Here is a 23,339-nt window from a genome sequence, read left to right on the forward strand (position 1 = left end):
CATGTTCTTCGCTATGGCTCCATGTCCCACCCCTTGCTTCTGAAGCTGTGGGGCCCCAGACTGGAGATGGGAGACCCTGTGATTGGTGCCTGGCCCTCTGTCCTCCCAGCCATCTCCATCAGCACATTTGGGGGTCCAAGACTCTAGCCAGCAAAGTCTCCCCAGCACCTTGGGGGACCAGGAGAGGGCCCCTTTTCCCTGGCAAAGCCTGCACCAACAGCCTGGTGGGTTTTCACACTGCCTGGGAAAGGGCCCTCCTGAGTGTATAGTGCGTCTTTGAGTGTGCGAGGTGTGCAAGTGAGCATGTGAGTAGTGTTTTTGAGTGACGCACAAGATTACTGTCTTTCTGAAGCTCTCAGTCAAGTGGGGGAGACGGGAGCAAGCAAGGAAACAGATATGAGATCAGGTTATTTTCATTCAATGAAAATAAGTAAGGGACTTCCCGTTGTGGTTCAGTGGGTTAAGAACCCAACTAGTATCCATGAGGACTCGGGTTCAATCCCTGGCCTCCCTCAGTGAGTTAAGGATCTGGCGTTGCCATGAACTGTGGTGTAGGTCACAGATGCAGATCGGATCCCGCGTTGCAGTGGCGGTGGTGCAGCTGCTGGCTGGCAGGTGCAGCTCCAATTCGACCCTGGGAACTTCCATATGCCGCAGGAGTGGCCCTAAAAAAAAAAAGAAGAAAATAAGTAAGTGCTAGGAAGGCACTCAGATGATGCAATGGCAAGTGCCTAGAAGTGGCTACTTTAGATGGGTGGCGAGGGAAGGGCTCCCTAAGAGTGACATTTCAAAGCAGGACAGCAGCAGCACTAAACGCGCAAAGACCCTGTGGTGGGATGAGCTTGGCATGCTTGAAGAACAGCAAAAAGTATACAAGAGGGGCCAGTTATAGGGAATGAGGCCAGAATGGTATTGGGATCAAATCATTGGGTGCAGTTAACATTGTGAATTTTACTCTGTGTGCAAAGGGAAGCTGTTTAGTCCTCACAACAAACCCTATGATGTAAGAACTGTCCCCATTTTACAAAAGTGGAAAATGAAGTTCAGAGAAGTTGAATGACCCACCGAAGGTCACACAGCTCATAGGTGGTGGAGTCTGAAAGGGAACCAAGTCTGATTCTGCTGGGTTGTTCCTAAAGGCGCAGCCAGGTCTGTCAGTGCCCCTTCCCCTTCTGGGGCGTGAAATCCAGGTCACTGGGCCACAGAGATCCTAGGACCCAGCCCAGTTTCCTGGTGCTACCAGGCTTCCCCAGGAAGAAGAATGCTTCCCTTCCCCCCCAAGACCCCACTCCCCAGCCCGCAGCTGTGTAGCCTGAAAAGGTGATTAAAATTTTACAGCCGTCTCGATTGCCCCGTGATAGTGAAGGGCTCTGCTCTCCAGGAAGATGTCCAGTTCCCCAGCTCCACGTCCATTCCCCCCACCTGCCTTCCACCGGAGGGCCACGGCAGGTGGCTCCCCAGGCAGCCACCACGCAGGCCTGACACATCCAGCCTCTCTTGGCTCCCTGATGAGAGTTCTCTTTTTACACCATGTTCTGCTTCCCATAGATTGGCCCCACCTCTTCCTTGGAAACCTGTCCCTGCCCCCCTCTTTGCCTGGGCTCAGCCACCTAAGGGAACAGCAGGCAGAATATTAATAGTAAGCCCTGAATCAGTGTGCTTACAGCCAGCACTGACATGTGTTTTTTGTCGACCTTGTGAGGTATCATTATCCCTATTTTACAGACAAGGAAACTGAGGCTTGGTGAAGTGCAAGGACCTATCTAGGCTCATAAACCTAGTGCATGCAGAACTGGAATAGGAGTACCCACCCTTTGTATCCGGAGTGATGTGTATGTGTGTATGGATATATGTTGTGTACGTGTGTGTGTATGTGTCACTATATATATTCCTTTGACTTGACAGCACACATGCACAAAACAGCATAAATCACAAATGAACAGTTTGGTGAATTTTCAGAAACCAGACACACCCTTGTAACCACACAGATCCAAAAACAGAAGATACCATCCCAACAGAAACACCCCCCAATCCATGTCTTCATCGGTCACTACCCACCTCCTAAGGGTAGTCACTACTCTGACTTCTAAGAGCAAAGGTCAGTCTTGGCTGTCTTGAATTTGATATAAATAAAATCATACACTATGTATGATTTTGTAGACTGCTTCTTTCAGCATTATTTTTTTAAATTGAAGTATAGTTGATTTACGATGTTGTGTTAGTCTGGCGTACAGCAAAGTGATTCAGTTATGCATATTCTTTTTCAGATTCTTTTCCATAGGTTATTATAGTATATTGAATATAGTTCCCTGTGCTATATAGTAAGAACTTGTTTTTCTGTTTTATACATAGTAGGTTGAATGCTAATCCCAAATTCCTAATTTATCCCTCCCTCGCCCCCAGCATTATGTTTTAAGATTTGTCCATATCATTCTTTTTTGTGGCTGCATAGTATTCCACCAGGTGGACCAGTCCACCATTCACTGAGCCATTCTACAATTGATGGATATTTGCACAGTTTCCACTTTGGGGGTATCATGAATGAAGCTGCCATGAACAATTTTTATTGTAGTTAAAATCTATATAACATAAAATTGGCCATTTGAGCCATTTTTGTTGTTGTTTTTTGTCTTTTTGCCTTTTTCTGAGGCTGCTCCCTTGGCATATGGAGGTTCCCAGGTCAGGGGTCTAATCAGAGCTGTAGCTGCTGGCCTGTGCAAGAGCCACAGCAATGTGGGATCTGAGCCGCATCTGCATCCTATACCACAGCTCACGGTAACGCCGGATCCTCAACCCACTGAGCAAGGCCAGGGATGGAATCCGCAACCTCATGGTTCCTAATCGGATTCGTTAACCACTGAGCCACCATGGGAACTCCATTTGAACAATTTTTATTTGACTTTATTATTATTTTTTTCTTTTTTGGCCACACCCACAGCATATGGAAGTTCTCAGGCCAGGGATGGAGTCTGAGCCACACCTGTAACAATGCCGGATCCATAAACCACTGCACCACATCAGAAACTCCTAGATTTTATTTTTTAGAGCAGTTTCAGGTTCATAGCAAAATTGAGTGGAAAATGCAGAGATTTACCGCATGCTTCCTGCCCTCCCCCCACAGAGCCTCCCCTGCTATCAACATCCTACACTAGATGGTACATTGGTTGTAATCAGTTGTCACATTGGCATGTCATTATCACCCAAAGTGCATAGTTTACATTAGGGCTCAGTCTTGGAGTTGTATAATCTATGGTTTTTGACAATGTTCAGAGTCATATATGCACCATTGTGGTATCATACAGAATAGTTTCACTGCTCTAAAAATACTCTGTGCTCTGCCTGTTCATCCCCCTGTCCTCCCTTAACTCCTGGCAACCACTGATCCTTTTACTGCCGCCAGAGTTTTATCTTTTCCAGAATATGATGTAGTTGGAATCCTACAGTATGTAGCCTTTTCAGATTGGCTTTTATCCCTTAGTAATATGCATTTATATCTGCCCCATGTCTTTTCATGGCTTGATAATTCATTTATTTTTATCAGCACCATGCTCTAACCAACTGAGCTAACCGGTGACCTGGTGATAATTTATTTATATTTAGTATGGAGTTATAGTCCATTGTCTGGATGTACCATATTACCCATTCACCTACTGAAGGGCATGTTGGTTACTTCCAGGTTTTGGAAGTCATGAATAAAGCTGCTATCAACATCTATGTGTGGGTTTTTGTGTGGACACAAGTTTTCAACTATGTTCAGTAAATACGAAGGAGCAGAATTGCTGGATATTATGATAAAAATATGTTTAGTTTGGTAAGAAATCACCAAACTGTCTTCCAAAGTAATTGTGCCATTTTGCATCCCCACCAGTCATGAGTGAGAGTTCCTGTTACACCACATCTTCGTCAGCATTTGATATTGTCAGTGTTTTGGATTTGGCCATTCTTTTAGGTAGGTAATGGTACCTCATTGTTGTTTTAATTCTTAATTTTCTAATGACAAATTATGTTGAGCATCTTTTCATAGGTTTACTTGCCATCTGTATATTTCCTTTGGTGAGGTATCCAGGTATGTTGCCTCTTTTTTAACTGGGTTATTTGTTTCTTACTGTTGAATTTTTTTTTTTTTTTTGGTCTTTTTACCATTTCTAGGGCCGCTCCCACGGTATATGGAGGTTCCCAGACTATTGGTCAAATTGGAGCTACAGCTGCTGGCCTACACCATAGTCACAGCAACAGCCAGATCCGAGCCAAGTCTGCAAGCTACACCACAGCTCACAGCAGTGACAGATCCTTAACCCACTGAGTGAGGCCAGGGATCAAACCAGCAACTTCATGGTTTTCTTCTAGGAGTTTTATACTTTTGTGTTTTATGTTTAGGTTTGTGATCCATTTTGAGGTAATTTTTGTGAAAGGTATAAGGTTTGTGTCAAGTTTTTTTTTTTTTTTTGCACATGGATGCCCAGTTGTTCCAGCACCATTTGTTGAAAGGACTGTCTTTGCACCATTGTACTGCCTCTGCTCCTTTGTCAGAGATCAGTTGACTTTATTTATATGGGTCTGTTTCTGGGCTCTCTATTCTGTCCCATTGATCCATTTGTCTGTTCTTTTGTCAACACCACACTGTCCAGATTACAGCAGCTTTACAGTAAGTCTTGAAGTCAGGTAGTGTCAGCACACTAACTTTGTTTTACTCCTTCAATATTGTGTGCTGGCTGTTTTCACACAGCAAAAATGACAGAGCCTGGAATTGGCCCCCCACTCCAAGTCACTTCAGCTTTTGGATAATCCATCCAAAAGCTTCATACAATTACATATTTGCTTTTGGTCTTTGCACAAACAATATTATACTTCGACTTGATTCTATTCTCTCGTTTTTACTGAACACAACATTTAGGAGGTCATTTCATACCTTTATGTAACTTTTGCATATAGATATATAGTCCCCCCCCTCCCCCCTGACCCCGTCCCTTACGGGGTATCCTATTGAGCAATGCTCTGTAATTATTTGGCCAGTTCCCTATGGAAGGGTATTTAGGTTATTTCCAGAATTTTGCTACTCCAATAACTATCTGCCAGCTAGTAACTTTGCTCCCTCCACTAGTCTGTCTATAGAAGAAATCCCTACTGGGTCAAAAAAAAAAAAGTGCATTTTAAATTTTGAGGAGTTCCTTTTGTGGCACAGTGGGTTACAAACTCGGCATAGTGTCTGTGATGATTGCAGGTTCCGCCCTGGCTTCACTCAGTGGGTTAAGGATCCGGCATTGCCACACACTGCAGTGTAGTTCGCAGATGCAGCTTGGATCCAGTGTTGTGGTGGATAAGGCATAGCTGTGGCTCCAATTCGACCCCTAACCTGGGAATTTCCATATGCTGCAGGTACGGCTATAAAAAGAAAAAAATAAAAGTAAATTCTGAGCTTTGTCAAATTCCCCTTGGAGGAGGCTTTCCCGTGTGAGTAGCAGAGACTGTTTCAAATTCAGAGAGTGTTTTTAGCTTCTGACTGAATGCAAGAGAGATGGGGGCCCATCTTGCCCCACCTGCCACCTCTGCCACCCGGGCTTGACTTCCTCTCCCCAGCTCTTGTCAGGCCGCACTGATCTCTTTTTGTGCCCTGTAAGTTTCTACCTCAGAACCTTTCGCCGAGATTGTTCTTCCCCCAGACCTGGCCATGGCTCGCTCCTCACTTTCACCTTTCTCAGGGAGTCCTTCCCAGTTAAAATAGCCCCATGACTTTGCATTGCCACAGCCAGTTTTATTTCTTTTACAGGAAACAAATAATACTTATCACTACCTGAAATTATCTTAGATATTTTTCATTTCCTGTCTCCCCTCCTTCACGAAGAGTGGTAGTTTTCTGTCTTTTTTTCCCCCTTTTATCTTTTTAGGCCCACACCTGCGGCATATGGAAGTTCCCAGGCTAGCGGTGGAGTCAGAGCTGCAGCTGACAGTCTACACCACAGCCACAGGCATGCTAGATCCTAGCCATACCTGGGACCTCACGCCATAGTTTGCGGCAATGCTAGATCTTTAACCCACTGAGCTAGGCCAGGGGTCAAACCTGCAACCTCATGGATACTCGTTGGGTATCCCACTGAGCCAGAACAGGAACTCCTTTTCTGTCTTTTCACGCCCAGCACCCAGCCCCTAGCACCTAGCAATCACTGAGACCATATTGCTGCCCCCCCCCAATCCCCACCACCCTGCTCTATTCTTTCCCATAAAATGTATTCCTGTCCAGTAGTTATAATACAATAGTATTCCCTTCCAATACACAATGAATAGTTAGGCTTAATTCATTGTGCATCGCTTGACTCCCTCACTAGGAGTCCGCTCCGGAAGGGCAAAGATCTTTTGTTCCCTGTCGCATTTCAAATGCTTAGAATAATGCACAGCACATAATAGGTGCTTTTCAACAAACATTGTTTTAAAAATGAATGAATGAGTGAGGATCATAACCCCCACCCTCCAGGGCTGGCAGGCTGTAGCTCTAGAGGAAAGGGCCGGTTAAAGAGCAGGCGTGGCCGTTTCCTTCTGCTCTGAATGGGTCCAGGCCTCCAGGGCAGGAGCTAGAGTCCAAGGGCCAGGACATGCGGAAGGGGGCGGGGCTTATTGCTGGTGGGCGGGCGGCTAGCTCGGGTCACGCCCCACGAAGACTCCTCCCACCGGGAGGCCCCGCCCCACCTGTCAGCTGGCCTGGGTGCCCGCCCAGCTGCGCTCCGACCTTGCTGCGGCTCAGCCCGGCTGGAGGCAGGGAGGAGCGGACGGGAGGAGGGAGCGGCGGGAGCAGCTGAGCGTCAGGACGCAGTCTCCAATGAGCCGCACGGAATCTGCGCTCCTGAGGACCCTAGTCAGCTGTGCCCACTCCCCACGACTCACCTGGTGCCAGGTAAGGTAACAAGTAAGAGTGCGGTGCCTGGGATCCCCGATCCGGGTCCTTCTCAGGTCCAGGTGCCAGTCTCGGCACAGTCTGGGGGCGGATCTGGCATCCCCTGCCCCTGGGGTGGAGTAGGCATCTTGGCTGAAGATGGGAGCCTCCTGGGAGACTTCCTGGCCCCCGCCATGGTACCCTAGAGCCTGCAGCAGCAGGTCCCAGCCCCCCATCCCTGCAGCATCCTTTCCATGCTGCAGGGCAAATGTTGCATTTTATTTAACCCCTCAGGTGCCGCAGCCTCTTGGAAAATGGTGGGGGTGCCATTTGGGGGGATCCAGAATGACTGTCCTCTCCCCACACCCTACAGTGGGCCCTGCCCCACAGATCCTGAGGGCCTGGCTGTGCTGAAGCCTGGGGAGCCAACCTGGGCCTGCCGACCTTGACAACACCCTTCCCTCAGTCCCCCTAGTTAGCCAGCGCGCTGACCCTCCTCTGTATCTACCCTGGCAGTTAGGCTGGTGGGTTCTCAAGGCTCCCCTATTTGTAGGACTGTTAAAACAGGGTGCCCCCTCCCCAGACCTGATGTTAGTTAAGATGGCTTTAGCTAGTCTGACAGGATGCCCTTCTGCCCACTGCCCCCCCCTCCGAGATTGGCTGGCCTCCATCCCCCAGCTTCAGGTGGGCAGGTGCCAGGTAACAAGAGGAAGGCCACTGTAGCGCCCCAGTTGGCCTCACCTAGAGCCTTGAGCTATCTGAAACAACTTCCCCAAGTCCCTGCGTGAAGGCCAGTCCCAGCGTGGAATGTGGGGGCTCAGCCAGCATGGAAGTCAGGATGGAATAACACGGACCCAGCCTAGTCCTGACCCTACATCCAGAGACCCCACAGGGACACCGCCCCACAGAACCAGCCCCATCAGCTGGGCGACAACTTCTTTGGAATGAGAAGTTCACTAAGTTGGGGGTGAACCGAGCCATGTGGGCCACCCAGCTTCTTCAGGACCCTTTCTCAGGAGTCCTGAATAGCCTGAGCCCAGAGAATGAATATAGGGTTTCAGCCCTGCCTTCATCTATTCTCTGCTGGATGTTTGACTTCCTCAAGTCTCCATTTCCCCATCTGTGAAATAGGGGTGATAACTGTGGGAACCTCCCAGAGTAGTGGTGAGGATTAAATGGGATGGGAAGTGCCAGGCACTTAGCACATTGTTGAGCACTTAGTAGCACCTCGTAAACAGGAGCTGTTGTGGTTGTAATAAAAATTGCTATTTATCATCTCCTGGCTCTTCCCAACTTTCCTCTTGTAGAGCTGACAGCTGGAGGTGCCCCAACCACCATTTCTTCTACGGGGAAGAAAAGCCTTTGACAGGACCCCCAGCGGGGATGTGGTCACTTGCTAATCCTGTGCCATTCCTTAGCATTTGGGGTCAAGGCGAGTTGCCCCTGTCTTCCTGGGCACATCGGGCTCCGAGCAGTGCTTGGACCTCTGGCTACCACCTTGTCCTTGTCCCTTGGGGCACGCACATCACCATGTGCCCACGATTTGCCCTCCAGCTCCACCTGGCCAAGCCCGGCTGTTTCCTCCAGGTCAGATAGATGGGAAGCAGGGACATGGCTCCAAGCAGCCCACTGGTCCCCAACCTGCCCTCCTCCCAGTCTTGGCTGGTGGTCTTGTCCCCTTCTCCCTCCTAATCAGTAACTTTAAAAATAACAGAGTAGTCTGTCCCCACTGAGGACTGTAACCTGACCCGAGTTGGATTCTGCTCCATCATAGCCTGGAGTAGGAGGACTCAGCATTTGGGAGCTGGGGACCCTGGTGCTCTTGCTGCTCTGTCCCCAGCTCACTGGGTGGCCCTAGACAAGGCTCCCTCCTTCCCACTCTGGGCCTTAGTTTCCCCATCTGTAAGGGATGTGGTTCAAATAGTCCGTGATGCTGGAGTGTGAAAATTTGCTTGTTCTGGTGAAGAAGATGAGCAGCTGGGGCTCCCAGGTGGGTGGCTGTCAAATGGATTGACATGACCTGAAGTGGAGGCTGTTGGGAAGGCACCCCCACGCCCAGTCACTGGGCGTGGGGGTGGGGAGAGCTGCCGAGCCCCTGGGCTGGTCTCTGACAGATCTGCCTCCTGCCCCACTTCTGAATTCCAGCTCCTCCCAAGGGGCTGAGCAATCCTTGTGCCCACTAAGAGGTAAGCTGCAGCTGAGGTAGCTGGCAGGGTCTGGGCAGTGGGCAGAGGCTTGGCCAGGAGGCCTGGTGAGGCACCAGGCCAAGAGCATCCTTCCCTGGGCTCCGACTCACACTCACCCACTCACTGGCTCCCGGAGGCCTCTGCATTGCAGCAGACAGGAGCCTGCACCGGCAGCCCAGCTGGTGGAACTGGGGGTTGGCGGGGAATAAGGGCCTGGACAGGGGGTGTCTGTTCCTTCATCCCCACCTTCACTCCCTCCTCTGCCCTTGATCCCATTCAGCTCTGGCTTTCCTTGAAGGGGCAGCTGCTGACAAGGCAGCTGCCTTCTCTGGGACAGACTTGAGTTTGCCTGGAAGTGCTGTGGTGACAGCAGGGCCCAGGCTTGGGGACTGTCATGCCCCTGGGTCCCCTCTGCATCTCAGACCCTCCTGAGCATCATTACAGGTCTTGCATACCCTGAGAGCTTTTGCTGTAAGCACAGATTTTGGAACTTGAAGACCCAGGTTCACATCCCAGCTCTACCACTTCCTAGCTGTGTGACCTGGGGCAGGTTACTTAACCCCTCTGTGCCTCAATTTCCTTTTTTTTTTTTTAAGGGCCACACCTGCAGCATATGAAAGGTCCCGGCTAGGGGCCAAATAGGGGAGGTACAGCTGCTGGCCTATACCACAGCCATGGCAAGGCAGGATCTGAGCCGCATCTGTGACCTACACCATAGCTCACAGCAACACCAGATCCTTGACTCACTGAGTGAGAACAGGGATCAAACCTGCATCCTCAGGGATACTCTTTACTGCTGAGGTACAACGGGAAATTCCAAGCACCTCGATTTTCTTGATGGTAAATTGGTGATAATAATAGAACCTATCTCGAGTTCCCTGGTGGCTCAGTGGGTTAAGGATCCAGCATTGTCACTGCTGTGGCTCTGGTTACAACTGTAATATGGGTTCAGTCCCCAGGCTAGGAACTTCCACATGCTGCAAGGGTGGCAAGAAAATAAACAAGTAAGTAATAATAATAATAGAACATACCTCATAGGATTCTTCTGAGGATAAATGCTTGTAAATAACTCAGAACAATGCCAGGCCCATGATAACATCAGTGTCAGCTATTGTTACTTTTGTTGCTCCCTTGTCATTTTTATTGTTGTCATCAGTTCTGCCTCTTGGCTGAGCTCCCTCTTATAACTCTATTCTTCAATAAACACTCTCTATTAGCATTTGCTAGGTGATTTACAATGTTGTGTTAGTTTCAGGTATACAGCAGAGTGATTCAGTTATACGTATATATGCATATTTTTCATATTCTTTTCCATTATGTTTGACTACAGGATATTGAATATAGCTCCCTGTGCTATACAGAAGGACCTGGTTGTTTATCCATTCTATATATAATAGTTTGTATCTGCTAATCCCAAACTCCTAATTTATCCCTTCCCTATCGTCTTTCCCCTTTAGTAACCATAAGTTTGTTTTCCTTCTTTTTTTTTTTTTTTTTTGTATTTTGTCTTTTCATGCTGCACCTTTGGCATATGGAAACTCCCAGGCTAGGGGTTGAACTGAAGCTGCCAGCCTACGCCACAACCACAGCAACTTGGGATCTGAGCCACGTGTACAACCATAGCTCACGGCAATGACAGATCCTCAACCCACTGAGCAAGGCCAGGGATTGAACGCTCATCCTCACGGATACTAGTCAGGTTTGTTAACTGCCGAGTCACAACAGGAACTCCCATAAGTTTGTTTTCTATGTCTATGAGACTGATCCTGTTTCATAGATAAGTTCATTTGTGTCATATTTTAGATTCCACATATAAGTAATATCATATGGTATTTGTCTTTCTCTTTCTGACTTACTTCACTTACTGTGAGAATCTCTAGGTCCATCCATGTTGCTGCAAATAGCATTATTTCATTCTTTTTTATGGCTAAGTAGTATTCCATTGTGTATAGGTACCATGTCTTCTTTGTTCGTTCATCTGTCAGACATTTAGGTTGCTCCCATGTCTTGGCTATTGTAAATAAGCACTTATTATACTGACAGGCATTTTAGCTTAGCAGTTTAGAGCCCAGCTCCTGGAACCAGAAAACTCTGGGTTCAAATCCCAGCTCTGTGATCTGGGGCAAATTATTAACCTCTCTGGGCCTGAGTTTCTCCATCAGCTAAATGGAGAAGATGATAGTGCAGATCTCACAAGCTTGTTGTGAGGTTAATGAGCAGACACATATAAAGCATGTGGCCCATAGAAAGGGCCAGGCTGCTAGGAAGGGCTGTGCTTTGGAACTGTTTGCTTGTAGTTATTAGGCACTTGCTGTGTGTCGAGCATGTGGTACACAGATTGCAAGTTAGGTACTGGGACCCTTTACACACTGGCTCGAGTTCTGGCTTGGGCCTTTGCTTTTTTGTGTTTGTTTTCTTTCCTTTTCTTTCTTTTTTTCCCTTTTTAGGGCGACACCCGCAGCATATGGAAGTTCCCAGGCTAAGGGTCGGATTGGAGCTTCAGCTGCCAGCCTACATCACTGCCACAGCAATGCAGGATCTGAGCTGTGCTGGTGACCTACACCTCAGCTCATGGCAACACTGGATCCTTAACCCACTGAGTGAGAGGCTAGGGGTGGAACCCATGTCCTCATAGATACTAGTTGTGTTCGTTACTGCTGAGCCACAATGGGAACTCCCTTAACATACTGTATCTTTTATTTTATTTATTATCTGTCTCTGACATGAGGGTGTCATCTCCACAGGGGCAGGGATCTCTGTCATTTTTGTTCACTGTTAACTCCCCAGCACAAAGAACAGAGTCTGGCCCACACAGGGTGCTTGATAAATACTCCCCAAAGGAATAGAACCTTCCCAATGGGTATTCCTGATCATTGACATTTTGCAGATGAGGAATCTGAGGCTCAGCGATGTCAAGTGACTTGCTAAAGTCCACACGGCCAGCATGTAGCACACCTGAACCCCTCACCATGTTCCCCCTACAGATCTGGCCTCACTCCACAGACAATGGCTTTGCCCCCGTGAGCTAGAGCCTGCCCCTCGGTGCCTGCCTGCCTGCCTCCCGCCAGCAGGATGCAGCTGTGGAAGGCAGTGGCGGTGACCCTGGCCTTCATGAGCATGGACGTCGGCTTGACCACAGCCATCTACGTCCTCAGCCACCGGGACCGCAGCCTGCTGGAGGATATCCGCCACTTCAACATCTTTGACTCGGTGCTGGACCTCTGGGCGGCCTGCCTGTACCGCAGCTGCCTGCTGCTGGGGGCCACCATCGGCGTAGCCAAGAACAGCGCCCTGGGGCCCCGGCGGCTGCGGGCTTCGTGGACGGTCATCGCCCTCGTGTGCCTCTTCGGGGGCATCTACACCATGGTGAAGCTGCTGCTCTTCTCCGAGGTACGCAAGCCGGTCCGGGACCCGTGGTTCTGGGCCCTCTTCGTGTGGACCTACCTCTCACTCGCTGCCTCCTTCCTGCTCTGGTGGCTGCTGTCCACTGTGCTGCCCAACGCCAAGGCCCTCGAGCGGGGGGCAGGCACCGAGCCCGAGGCAGAGGGCTTCCCCAGGGAGGACCAGCCCCCGGCCGAGCAGGCGTCCGGGGCCACGCTGCAGAAGCTGCTGTCCTACACCAAGCCCGACATAGCCTTCCTGGTGGCAGCCTCCTTCTTCCTCATCGTGGCGGCTCTGGGTAAGTGCAGACCCCCGGGGCCTGGCTGGCACCCAGGAAGCCAGTTTAGCAAGAAATAACCACCTCTTCCTTCCTCTCAGAGTTTGAACATCATACTTACATGGTTCAAACATCAAATTGATATGCAAAGGTAAACACGGAGACACTCCCTCCTAATTCTGCCCCTGACCTGATCCCCCTGCCAGGGCCGACTGCAGGAAAAGGCTCTGGAAACTTCAAGTGGCAGGAAGCAGATGTTATCATTTCTTATATGTGTTCCTGGTGTTTCCTTATGCAGCAAAGAATTATATATCACTCTCTTTACCTCTTAATTCTCTATTTTGTGTCTTGTGTTTTCTTTTTCTTTCTTTCTTTTTTTTTTTTTAAAGGCCACACCTGTGGCATATGTAAGTTCCCAGGCTAGGGGTCAAACTGGAGCTGCGGCTGCTGGCCTACACCACAGTCACAGCAACGCAGGATCCAAGCCACATCTGTGACTTGCGTGGCGGCTTGCGGCAACACCAGATCCTTAACCCACTGAGTGAGGCCAGGGATTGAACCCACATCCTCACGGATACTAGTCAGGTTCTTACCCTGCTGAGCCACAATGGGAACTCCTTGTGTCTTGCTTTTTTTTTTTTTTTGACTTAATATATTCTGAAATTTTCCCAATCAGTACCACATTCTTTTATTTGGCTGTTACTGGCTGTCTCATAAACTATTTAGTGGGTTTCCTGAGATATTGGGTTGTTTTGAGTCTTTTTCTCTTGTTCATACACACTGTATATAAATGGGGGTATATCTGTAGGAGAAATTCCTGGAAGTGGCATCTCTGGGTCAAAGCTTTTTTTTTTTTTTTTGTAATGAAACAGGATAGGATAGAGCCATTGGTGTATGTAGTCTGTGCTAAGACTAAGTATTGTTTCGTGAAAATTTTATTTTAGTTGTGTGTGCCTGGGTGTGTTTCCTGGTTGGTGATGTTATTGTATCTGTTACCATGGGTCTGATCCAAGCAGTATAAAGCACCACCGCAGCAATTTGAGTGCAAAGGTGACATTACAGGGTGGAAATGCCATGGGTTCTGGGGGTGACAAGGCCCAGGTACAAATCCTAGTCCTGCTCCATGCCTGACTGTGTGACCTGGGGGAATTGATCAAATCTTTCAGAGCCTCACTTCCTTCTGTGAAATGGGAATTGGTAGCGTCCTTATTTCATGGTGTTGTAAAGCTTGAATAAATTCAGAGAGAAGCAGTTCCCTTTGTGGCTCAGCAGGTTAAGAGCCCAACTAGTATTCATGAGGATGCAGGTTTGATCCCTGGTTTTCCTCAGTGGGTTACAGATCCAGCATTGCTACAGCTGCAGTGTAGGTCACAGATGTGTCTCGGATCTAGCATTGCAGTGGCTGTGGTGTAGGTTGGCAGCTGCATCTCCAATTTGACCCCTAATCTGGGAACTTCCATAGGCTGCAGGTGTGGCCCTAAAAATGAAAAAAAAAAGAGAGAGAAGAAAGGGGTACAGAGCTTGGTAGAACAGGTAAGTACAGGAGTACCATAGTACCACAGTAGCTAACGCTGCTATGAGTTAGCTGCTCTGAGTTGTTCCATGTGTCACTTACAGGGACAGAGTCTGGCCACATAGCCAAAGTGATCTCAAAGAGCACAGGCAAACCCCAGAGCCCCTTTCCTCATACAGTCTGCCCTCCGCCCTCTCAGTCCTGGCCCCTTAAGCACTGTTGATTTCAGGCAAGTTTCTTAACTTTTTTTTTTTGGGGGGGGGGCATCTTTTTAGGGCCACACCCGAAGCATATGGAGCTTCCCAGGCTAGGGGTCAAGTGGGAGCAGTAGCCGCTGGCCCACACCACAGCCACAGCAACCCCAGATCCTCAACCCATTGAGCGAGGCCAGGGAATGAACCTGTGTCCTCATGGATCCTAGTCAGATTTGTTTCTGCTGAGCCACAATGGGAACTCCAAGTTTCTTAACCTCTTTAAGCCTCAGTCTCCCCATCTATAAGATGGGCATCACAACAGTTGCAAGGTCGCGAGGTTTAGTGAGCTAATACATGTAAGATACCTCAGTACAGCTCCTGGCATACAGCAAGCCTCTAATAAATGTTAGCACTTGTGAGTCTTGGGATGAGTACTTTCCATTTAACCAGATAGTTGCTCCTACTCATGCCTCAAGGCCCAAATGTCCCCTCCTGAGAAGCCTACCCAGATTCTACCTACCGTGACCCTTAGTTTCAGCGTGGGTGACATGAAAATCACCTGTACATTCTCCTGCCTCCGTTACCCGGCTCCGAGCCCTACGGGGCCAGGGGCCAGGTCTGACTCATCTGGAGCCCCGATACCTGGCCCAAAGTCAGACTCACTGAGTGAGTGAATGAATGAACCACTGTCCTGCCCCTGTTGGCAGTTGCAGCCCCACAGTCTTGTCTTCCTCACCTGCCAGGTTGCCGTTGTCAGCTGGTGTGCCCTCAGGGAATGCAGATGTCCTAAAACACAGCCACGCAGATCATGCCAGCCTGCAGGATGATGTTGGGGCTTAAGGGCTTCAACTTGAGATCAGGCCCCTGACTCCACCAGTAGCTGTAGTCAAGCTTACTTAACCTGGCCAAGCTTCAGTCTCTCATCCTGAAATGAGGGCTGTGTCAGGAGAATGTGGAAATTAAATGAGGTGAAGCACGGTGCCTGGCAGAGCTAAGTACTTCATAAAAGCTAGGTACTCTGATTATTAACAATTATTTTTCCATCAGCAAGCATCCAGTAGGGATGCTTCTTCTGAAGCCTCACAATCTAAAAGAAAAATTGCCTGTTCTGAAAAAAAAGGTTAGTTTTAGTGTTGAGTATCTCCCATTGAGATTCTTTAATATGGATTTCTTGGCAACCTAACCATAATAACCTTGGGCAAATGACTTAGCCTCAGTTTCCTTATCTGTAAAATGGGAAGAATGATAATACCACACTTATGGAATTATTGGGAGACATTTGAGACTTGAAAGGGATGAGGGAGCAACTATGGGGTAACAGTGCCCCAGGCAGAGGGAACAGCCCATGCAAAGTCCTGAGGTAGAAAGTTACCTGATGGTTAAAGGAAAAGCACAGAGGCCAGTGTAGCTCAAGCAGAATGTGTGTGTGTATGTGGGGGAGGGGGGGGAGTGGAAGGTGAGACAGATCACTAGCAGGGACCAGATTGCACAGGGTGCTATTGGCCACTGTAAGGACTTTGACTTTGATCCTGGATGATATGGGAGCCACTGGACTGTTTGAATAGAGGGCTGACAAGAGCCAGCTTGGGTTTCACAAGCTTCTGCTGTCTGCTGAGTGGAAAACCAGGCTGATGGGGACAAAGGTGGCAGCAGAGAGACCCAGCAATTGGCTTAGATAATCCCAAGGAGATAGACGAATCCAGGTGGGGCAGTAGAGGCAGCAACTTCTGGAAATATTTTGAAGGTGGAGCTGCAGGATTTGCTGATGGACTGGAGAGTTCATGTGGTTCTTGTGCCGATGCAGCAAGAGTTTGCACACGTGCTTATCACAGCACCCCACCCAGCGAGGGCTCCATGAACCTCTGTTGAGGTTAATATCATCATTGGACCTTGCTGGAATCAGAATGAGGCTGGAGCTCGCTGATGCCCAGTGCTTCCCTGTGGGTAAACTGAGGCAGAAATTCAGCTGAGGGAGAACTTCACAGCGGTGGCTGAAGACCTCATGGGTCCAGGGATGGGGCAGGAAAAGAAGAGACTCTCTAGGCTGCCACCTTGTGGTCCTTGCACTGTGACCAGCAGAGGGCACCAGAACCCCGTTGAAGGTCTTCCTGTCCTGGCTGAGCCAGCTCTGCAGGGCTGACCAGGAAGGCACCAGCCAGATGCCCAGGGTTTATTCAATGACCTTTATTGAGCACCTCCTGTATACTCAGCCCTGAGCCAGGCTATACCTGCTGAAAGAGCTGCACTGAAAATGGGACACAACCTGGTCTGACCAGCCTCCATTCCGTATCCATCATTTCCATAAGATGAGAGTGGGTGTTCATTTTGGATTACTGGGAGGGAAGACGTAAGGAATGAGCTCCCAGACTGGATGCCGGTTTGGGTTTGAGTCCTGGCCCTTCCTCTTAATTTCTGTGTGACCTTGGGCAAATTACTCGGCCTCTCTGAGTTTCGCATTCACGTCTATGAAATGGGGATGACATCCCTGCTTAACTCCCCTCTTCCCACTCTTACTGAGGATAGTTGTGAAGAGACAGCAGGACATAAGGGTAAGACATTTTCTGGCGAATAGCTCCACCAAGAGGAGTTGGGTGCCAATTTCCAGCATCGCTTGGAAGGAGAATGTCCCTTATCTTCTGAGGTTCTAAGAATTTGCACTCTGAACCCTCAGGCAAAGAAAAGAAGGAAGTGAACTTTGGCATCTGTCAGCCACCAATTGGCTGAGTGGCTGGGTGAGCATTAGCTCATCTTTTTGGCCTCCCTTTCCTCATGTGTAAGATGGGCGATGACAGGGCCAAGTTCCGAGTCTACAAACAGAGGGAGCGAACAATCGCACGGGAGCCCCTTGGCTCTGTGTGCTCCATCCCTGTAGCCATTGTTGCTCATGACACAACGTACTCTGTAGAGATTGGATAACCCCTGTTCCCTGCGTTCCCGTTCTCTGAAAAGGGCCATTAGACAGTGGGGCCCCTCCCCAGCCTCCTGCCATGCTGAGAAGTGGGACTTTGCCAAGAGAGGAAACCCCATGGGTGGGGTAAGCAGTGTGGGAGCTTCCAGGGCTCAGGAGGAAGGACCCAGGCACCCCTGGCTGCAGGCACCCCCTGAGCCCACACGTCTGCCGGCAGGAGAGACCTTCCTCCCCTACTACACTGGCCGGGCCATCGACGGCATCGTCATCCAGAAGAGCATGGAGCAGTTCAGCACGGCGGTCATTGTCATGTGTGCACTGGCCATCGGCAGGTAGCTGGCTCTCCACCCCACGCCTGCAGGAGGGAGGGAGGGAGGTCAGGACCAGCCCCTGGGAGGAAATTGGGCTGGGGAGGCCCAAGAAATGTCCCCAAGGATCCCGCCCCTCCGCTTCTCCCTGTGGTGACCAACAACCCAACTGGCTTAGTCCCATCCATCTGATTGAACCATACCCTCTTGTCCCGAAGAATGGCTTCTGTTCTCGGGGTTCCCCTTTCACACCGCCCACCCCTTGGGCTGTTTTCCAAGCAGGAAACAAGGGCCAGCCTTGTCTATGCTGTTCTGGAAGGAGAGGGGTCTGGATGGCGAAGCTGGGTCCCTCGCCCGCAGTAAACTCAGTCCCCTCTGTGCCCTCACCTTGAGGGCTCCTGTTGGGAACAGGGAGACCCCGCAGTGGTGCCAGCCCTGGAGAGTGGGCTCGAGGTTGGGGTCCTGCTGGTCTCTGCCCCGCGAGGGCCCTCAGCAGTGGGAGGGGCGGCAGGGGTGGAGGTTGGCTGTCGGAAGGACGTCGAGCTATACATAACATCTCTTATCTGCAATTAGCTCATTTGCCGCAGGTATTCGGGGCGGCATTTTTACCCTCATATTTGCCAGACTGAACATTCGCCTTCGCAACCGTCTCTTCCGCTCGCTGGTGTCTCAGGAAACGAGCTTCTTTGATGAGAATCGCACAGGTGGGTCCTCCCAGGGCCTGGGGTGACCTGGGGCCGGGCCCAGCCAGGTGGGCTTGCCCTCGCTGAGGATTTAAATGGGGACATCGGTGCTCTCAGTCCTGCTGACTTTTCCTGCCATCCAGTTCAGGCTGGGAACCCCTGGAGAGGCTGGCTTGGGCCTCTGGTCCTGCCTGATCCTTGGGGAGTTGGCCTACTGAGCTGCAGCCACTATGAGGATCCTGACCAGGTCACCCGATGTCCCTGAAGCAGCCAAGGCCTCACCTTCCACTGCCTTGTGGGAACCACAAAGGCCAGGACTACCCCAGCCTGTGGCCTGAGAGGCTCAGTGCCTATGGGGGTGAGCAGGGTGGCCGTGCAGGGCGAAGCAGGAAAGACATCACAGCATCTGGCTGAGATCCAGGCTCTGAGGCAGACCAGCCTGGATGCAAGCCTGGTCACTTCCTTCACCCTTCTGAGCCTCCGTTTTCTCCTCTAACATGGGAGCCATGGGAGTTCCTGCTGTGGCTCCGTGGGTTAAGAACCCAACTAGTATCTAGGCGGATGCAGGTTTGATCCCTGGCCTCAGTCAATGGGTTAAAGATCCAGTGTGGCTGTGGCTGTGGCATAGGCCAGCATCTGCAGCTGCGATTCAGCCTGGGACCTTCCATGTGCCACAGGGAGCTACACCATTGAGTTGTTGGGAGGGTCTTAGCCTAGCATCCAGCAGTCGGTGAGAGACCGCCTGCTCCTTTCTGCTCCCCGCAGCCCAGATTGTTATTTCTCTGTGAGGGAAGAGGGAAGTTACCCCTCTGGCACTGACAGGGAGGAGTCATGGGTCAGTCACGGACATGCTGTGTGGCCCTGAGCAGGCGTCTTCCCCTTTCTGAGCCCCAGCTGCTTCCTCTCTGCTGTGGGAGGTGCTGAGGCTGAAACAAGATGCTGGTGACAAGAGCTGGGCTTGGAGCAGCCCTCAAGGGGCATCTGCTCTTCTTCTTCCACCCTCCCCACACCCCGCCCAGAAGGTGAGGAAGGTCTGAGCTCTCCAGTGTCCCCAGCCCCAGCCTATAGTGGCCCCGTTGCTGTAGCGGGAGCTGAGCTGCCTGTGTTCCAGGGGACCTCATCTCCCGCCTCACCTCGGACACCACAATGGTTAGCGACCTGGTCTCCCAGAATATCAACATCTTCCTGCGGAACACGGTCAAGGTCACGGGCGTGGTGGTCTTCATGTTCAGCCTCTCGTGGCAGCTCTCCTTGGTCACCTTCATGGGCTTTCCCATCATCATGATGGTGTCTGACATCTACGGCAAGTATTACAAGGTAGGCCCCGCCTGGTCCTTGCTGGGGTCTGTGAGCACTGGCAGCTCCCGAGAGACCCCTAGACCCCTTAGGAGGGGCTCAGGGAGCCACCAGGGACCGCTTAGGAGGGGATCAGGGGGCCACCACACATCTGGAGGCTGCATTTGCATTCATTCACATGTCTATTCATTCAGTAAATACTTATTGAGCATCTACTATGTCCAAGGCCCTGGGATATATCATGAAACAGATAGGACTACTACCCACAGAGAGCTTGTGTTCTAATAAAAGACAGACAGCAAAAAACAATAATAATAATAATGAAAATACAGTAAAAGATGGTAAGTGCTCAGGAGAAAAATGAAGAGAGAGGTGGGGAGCATTGGGCTCGTTGCGATTTTAAATAGGTCTTTGTGGAGTTCCCGCTGTGGGACAGTGGGTTAAAAATCCAACTGCAGTGGCTTAGGACACTGTGAAGGCGTGGGTTGGATCCCCTGCCTGGTGCAGTGGGTTTCCTGTTGTGGCTCAGCGGTTAATGAACCTGACTAGCATCCATGAGAACGCAGGTTCGATCCCTGACTTTGTTCAGTGTGTTAAGGATCTGGCGTTGCTGTGAGCTGTGGTGTAGGTCACAGATGCGGCTCGGATTCTGAGTCGCTGTGGCTGTGATGTAGGCCGGTAGCTGTAGCTCCGATTCGCCTCCCAGCCTGGGAACCTCCAGAGGCTGCAAGTGTGGCCCTAAAAAGACCAAAAAAAAAAAAAAGGATGTAGCATTTCTGCAGCATAGCTTGGATTCAATCCCTGGCCCAGGAACTTCCATGTGTCCCAGTGTGGCCATTAAAAAAAATAGGTCTTTCTGAGAAGGTGGCATGCAAGTAAAGAGGTGGACCTCTTGGGGAAGCACTTTCCAAGCAGAGGGCACAGCCAGTGCAAAGGCCCTGAGGTGGGAGTGCACCTGGTGTGTGGGAGGAACCTCAGGGAGGCTGGTAAGGTTGGAGCCAGGAGTGAGGGGAGAGCAGGGAGGTGATGGGGGTGAGGGGGAGCACATGGTATAGGCCTTTATGAGAGAAGTTTGGTTTTCACTAAGTGCAAAGTTTTCTCTCTTTCTCCAGAGTGTATGTCCATGTGGGGGTGGCTCTGGGCCACCACCTGCAACTCACCAATGAGCAGGCAGCAGTCCCTCCAGCCCGCCTACCCCTCTGTTGGAAGGGTCTTCCTGTAAGCTCGGCCCCTGCCTCATCTTCCTCCTTCCCAGGATAGTGGGCACCCCTGAGCCCTAAGGGACCTAGGCTGGGTTCAGACAGGAGCAAGTGGCCCTTCCTGCCATGATCCAGGCCTGAGCGGGGAGGGGCACTCCAGAGCACTTCGACAGGTGATTGGCTCAGGGTCCCCACCTCAGTCAGACCCTTGGTGCCCGTGACCTGAGGCCAGCCCCAGCATGGATCCATTCCCACAACCCACTGTGTCACCTTCTAGCAGAGCCCACCACTTGTGAGCACCCTTCCTGCTGCAGTTCTGGGTCACTGGCCTCACTGTTTTCCTCCCTGAGCAGAAAAAGTAAATATATGAGTTGGAGCCATTTCCCTTCCTCTGCTCCCCACCCCACCCTTCCTGCCTTCCTGCCAGCCCCTGGGAGGGGGTAGGAAACCCTGGAGCTCCCCCTGCTTCTGCCGCACTTCTGTGCACACCTCAGACTCCACCTTCAAGTTCAGCCAGGTGGGACCTTAAAGGAAGTTCTATGTCAGTCTCATACCTGTACCCAAATGTGTTGTATAGCCACGAGTCATCGCCACAAGCCACACACGTCACCCACAGCCAGACATGATGCAAGGCACGGCATGGCTCCTCCCAGGATGCCTGAGTACACCGCATGCTTCTGATGGCCTGGGCGTGACTCGCAGATCATGGGACATGCCTATGTATGAGCCTGTCCCGGCCTCCCAGGCGGCCTTCCTGGCTGGTGTGAGATTCTGTGTGTGGTAACCATTACAAAACCTAAATAGTGCGGCCCAGGGACCGCTTCCAGAACTCTGGTGGGCAGCAGCCTGGTGGTCATATACTTGGAACTGCTTCTCAGCCATCTATCCCCAGTTGTAAGCACACAATGCAGGCAGCTGTCATAGCCCCTGGCCTCCACCACCATCTAGAACCTGGCCAGGAGTTCTGGAATCTCTGTGTCCACCCTCAGGCTTTCACATAACTTAATATATGTTCACGATGTATGGTGCCTGCTTAAGCATTGGCATTACTTGTATAATGTGCAGCTTGAGCAACCATCCAGGGCATGCCTGCTTACATGTCAGCACAGGATCAGGGATTGAGACTCTTCTTCTGGGAGGGTCATCAAAAACTGTATGGTCGTTGGAGTTCCTGTTGTGGCGTAGTGGTTAACGAATACGACTAGGAACCATGAGGTTGCAGGTTTGATCCCTGGCCTTGCTCAGTGGGTTAAGGATCCAGCGTTGCCATGAGCTGTGGTGTAGGTCATAGACACAACTTGGATCTGGCATTGCTGTGGCTCTGGCATAGGCCAGCAGCTACAGCTCTGATTAGACCCCTAGCCTGGGAACCTCCATATGCCATGGGAGTGGCCCTAGAAAAGGCAAAAAAAAAGACAAAAAACAAACAAACTGTATGGTTGTGCATAACCTCCCCTGAATTCTGGAGATGACTTCATGATCAGCCCCCACCCCTCAGGAGCTCACATCAAGGGCCCACCTGGAGTCTTTTCTCTGAGTTCATCAAATCAAGCTAGAAGGAGATGGGGGAGAGAGGGGAGCTGAGTCTCATCCTCTTGTCCCTGGAGCTCCCCGCATAGAGCTGGCACCATGTAAAGGTAGAAAACCCCAGAGAGGCCTGAGGGCTCAGGTAGAGCTGAGACTGTCTGGCTCAGATAGACTGTCTGTTTTGGGGTCTTCTCCTTCTTGTCCCCCATTCTGCCCATAGAGGCTCTCTAAAGAGGTCCAGAATGCCCTGGCCAGAGCCAGCAGCACGGCCGAGGAGACCATCAGCGCCATGAAGACAGTGCGCAGCTTTGCCAACGAGGAGGAGGAGGCGGAGGTGTACTCGCGGAAGCTGCAGCAGGTGTACAAGCTGAACAGGAAGGAGGCCGCAGCCTACACGTACTATGTCTGGGGCAGCGGGGTACGTGGCCTTGGCCTGGGCAGTCTGACCGTGGGGGGACGGGACACAAAGATGGGGGACCCCCTCGATCAAGATGTCAGCCTAGGTCCTGGCGTGTTGGTGTGACAGGTGACTTTGTCTCAACTTTCTGCTTGTCCCCAGAGAATCTTTCTGGAGAGGGAGGCGGGGTCCCAGTGCATGTCCTCACAGGGCACCCCCTTTTTCCCCTTGCCTGGGCCTGGGGCAGCGGGGCAGGAATTTTCTTTTCTTAACTGGGGAAACATCCCTGCCAAAGAGGGGAGTCACCCCCAGGCCGGCCAGGACCCAACCTCGGCCGCTTTCCGGCAGGTCCTGTGTCACAAGCACACACACGCCCCTTTAGAGTGTCCACCTCACTCTCTGGGGGTGAGCTACAGCCCCCAGTCCCCTGCCCTGCGCCCCAGGAGAGGGAGCACGTGGGTCCTGTCGCTGTGCACTGGCCACATAGAGGGGTGGTGAGCTGTCAGGAAAGAGCTGGGCCAGGAATGAGGAGGGTTTGGAGTTTAGGGGCAGAAGGAGGTGGTGGTCTACATGGAAGCAGGGGACAAGGACCTTCTAGGTCCCCC

At 51.0% G+C, this 23,339-nt stretch overlaps 1 protein-coding gene across 1 annotated transcript in view; it reads left to right on the top strand.

Moving 5' to 3' along the window:
* The first annotated feature begins 6,728 nt into the window (after positions 1-6,728).
* ABCB9 (ATP binding cassette subfamily B member 9) overlaps positions 6,729-23,339 on the top strand; it is a 30,809-nt gene continuing 14,198 nt past the window's right edge. The window contains exons 1-6 of the mRNA XM_047761612.1: positions 6,729-6,886; positions 12,036-12,730; positions 17,542-17,656; positions 18,206-18,336; positions 19,427-19,632; positions 22,558-22,755. Coding sequence (XP_047617568.1) covers positions 12,124-12,730; positions 17,542-17,656; positions 18,206-18,336; positions 19,427-19,632; positions 22,558-22,755 — 1,257 coding nt within the window. The 5' untranslated portion in view covers positions 6,729-6,886; positions 12,036-12,123. The remainder of the gene's footprint in view (positions 6,887-12,035; positions 12,731-17,541; positions 17,657-18,205; positions 18,337-19,426; positions 19,633-22,557; positions 22,756-23,339) is intronic.

Source organism: Phacochoerus africanus, chromosome 15, assembly GCF_016906955.1.
Source record: "Phacochoerus africanus isolate WHEZ1 chromosome 15, ROS_Pafr_v1, whole genome shotgun sequence".
Lineage (NCBI taxonomy): Eukaryota > Metazoa > Chordata > Mammalia > Artiodactyla > Suidae > Phacochoerus > Phacochoerus africanus.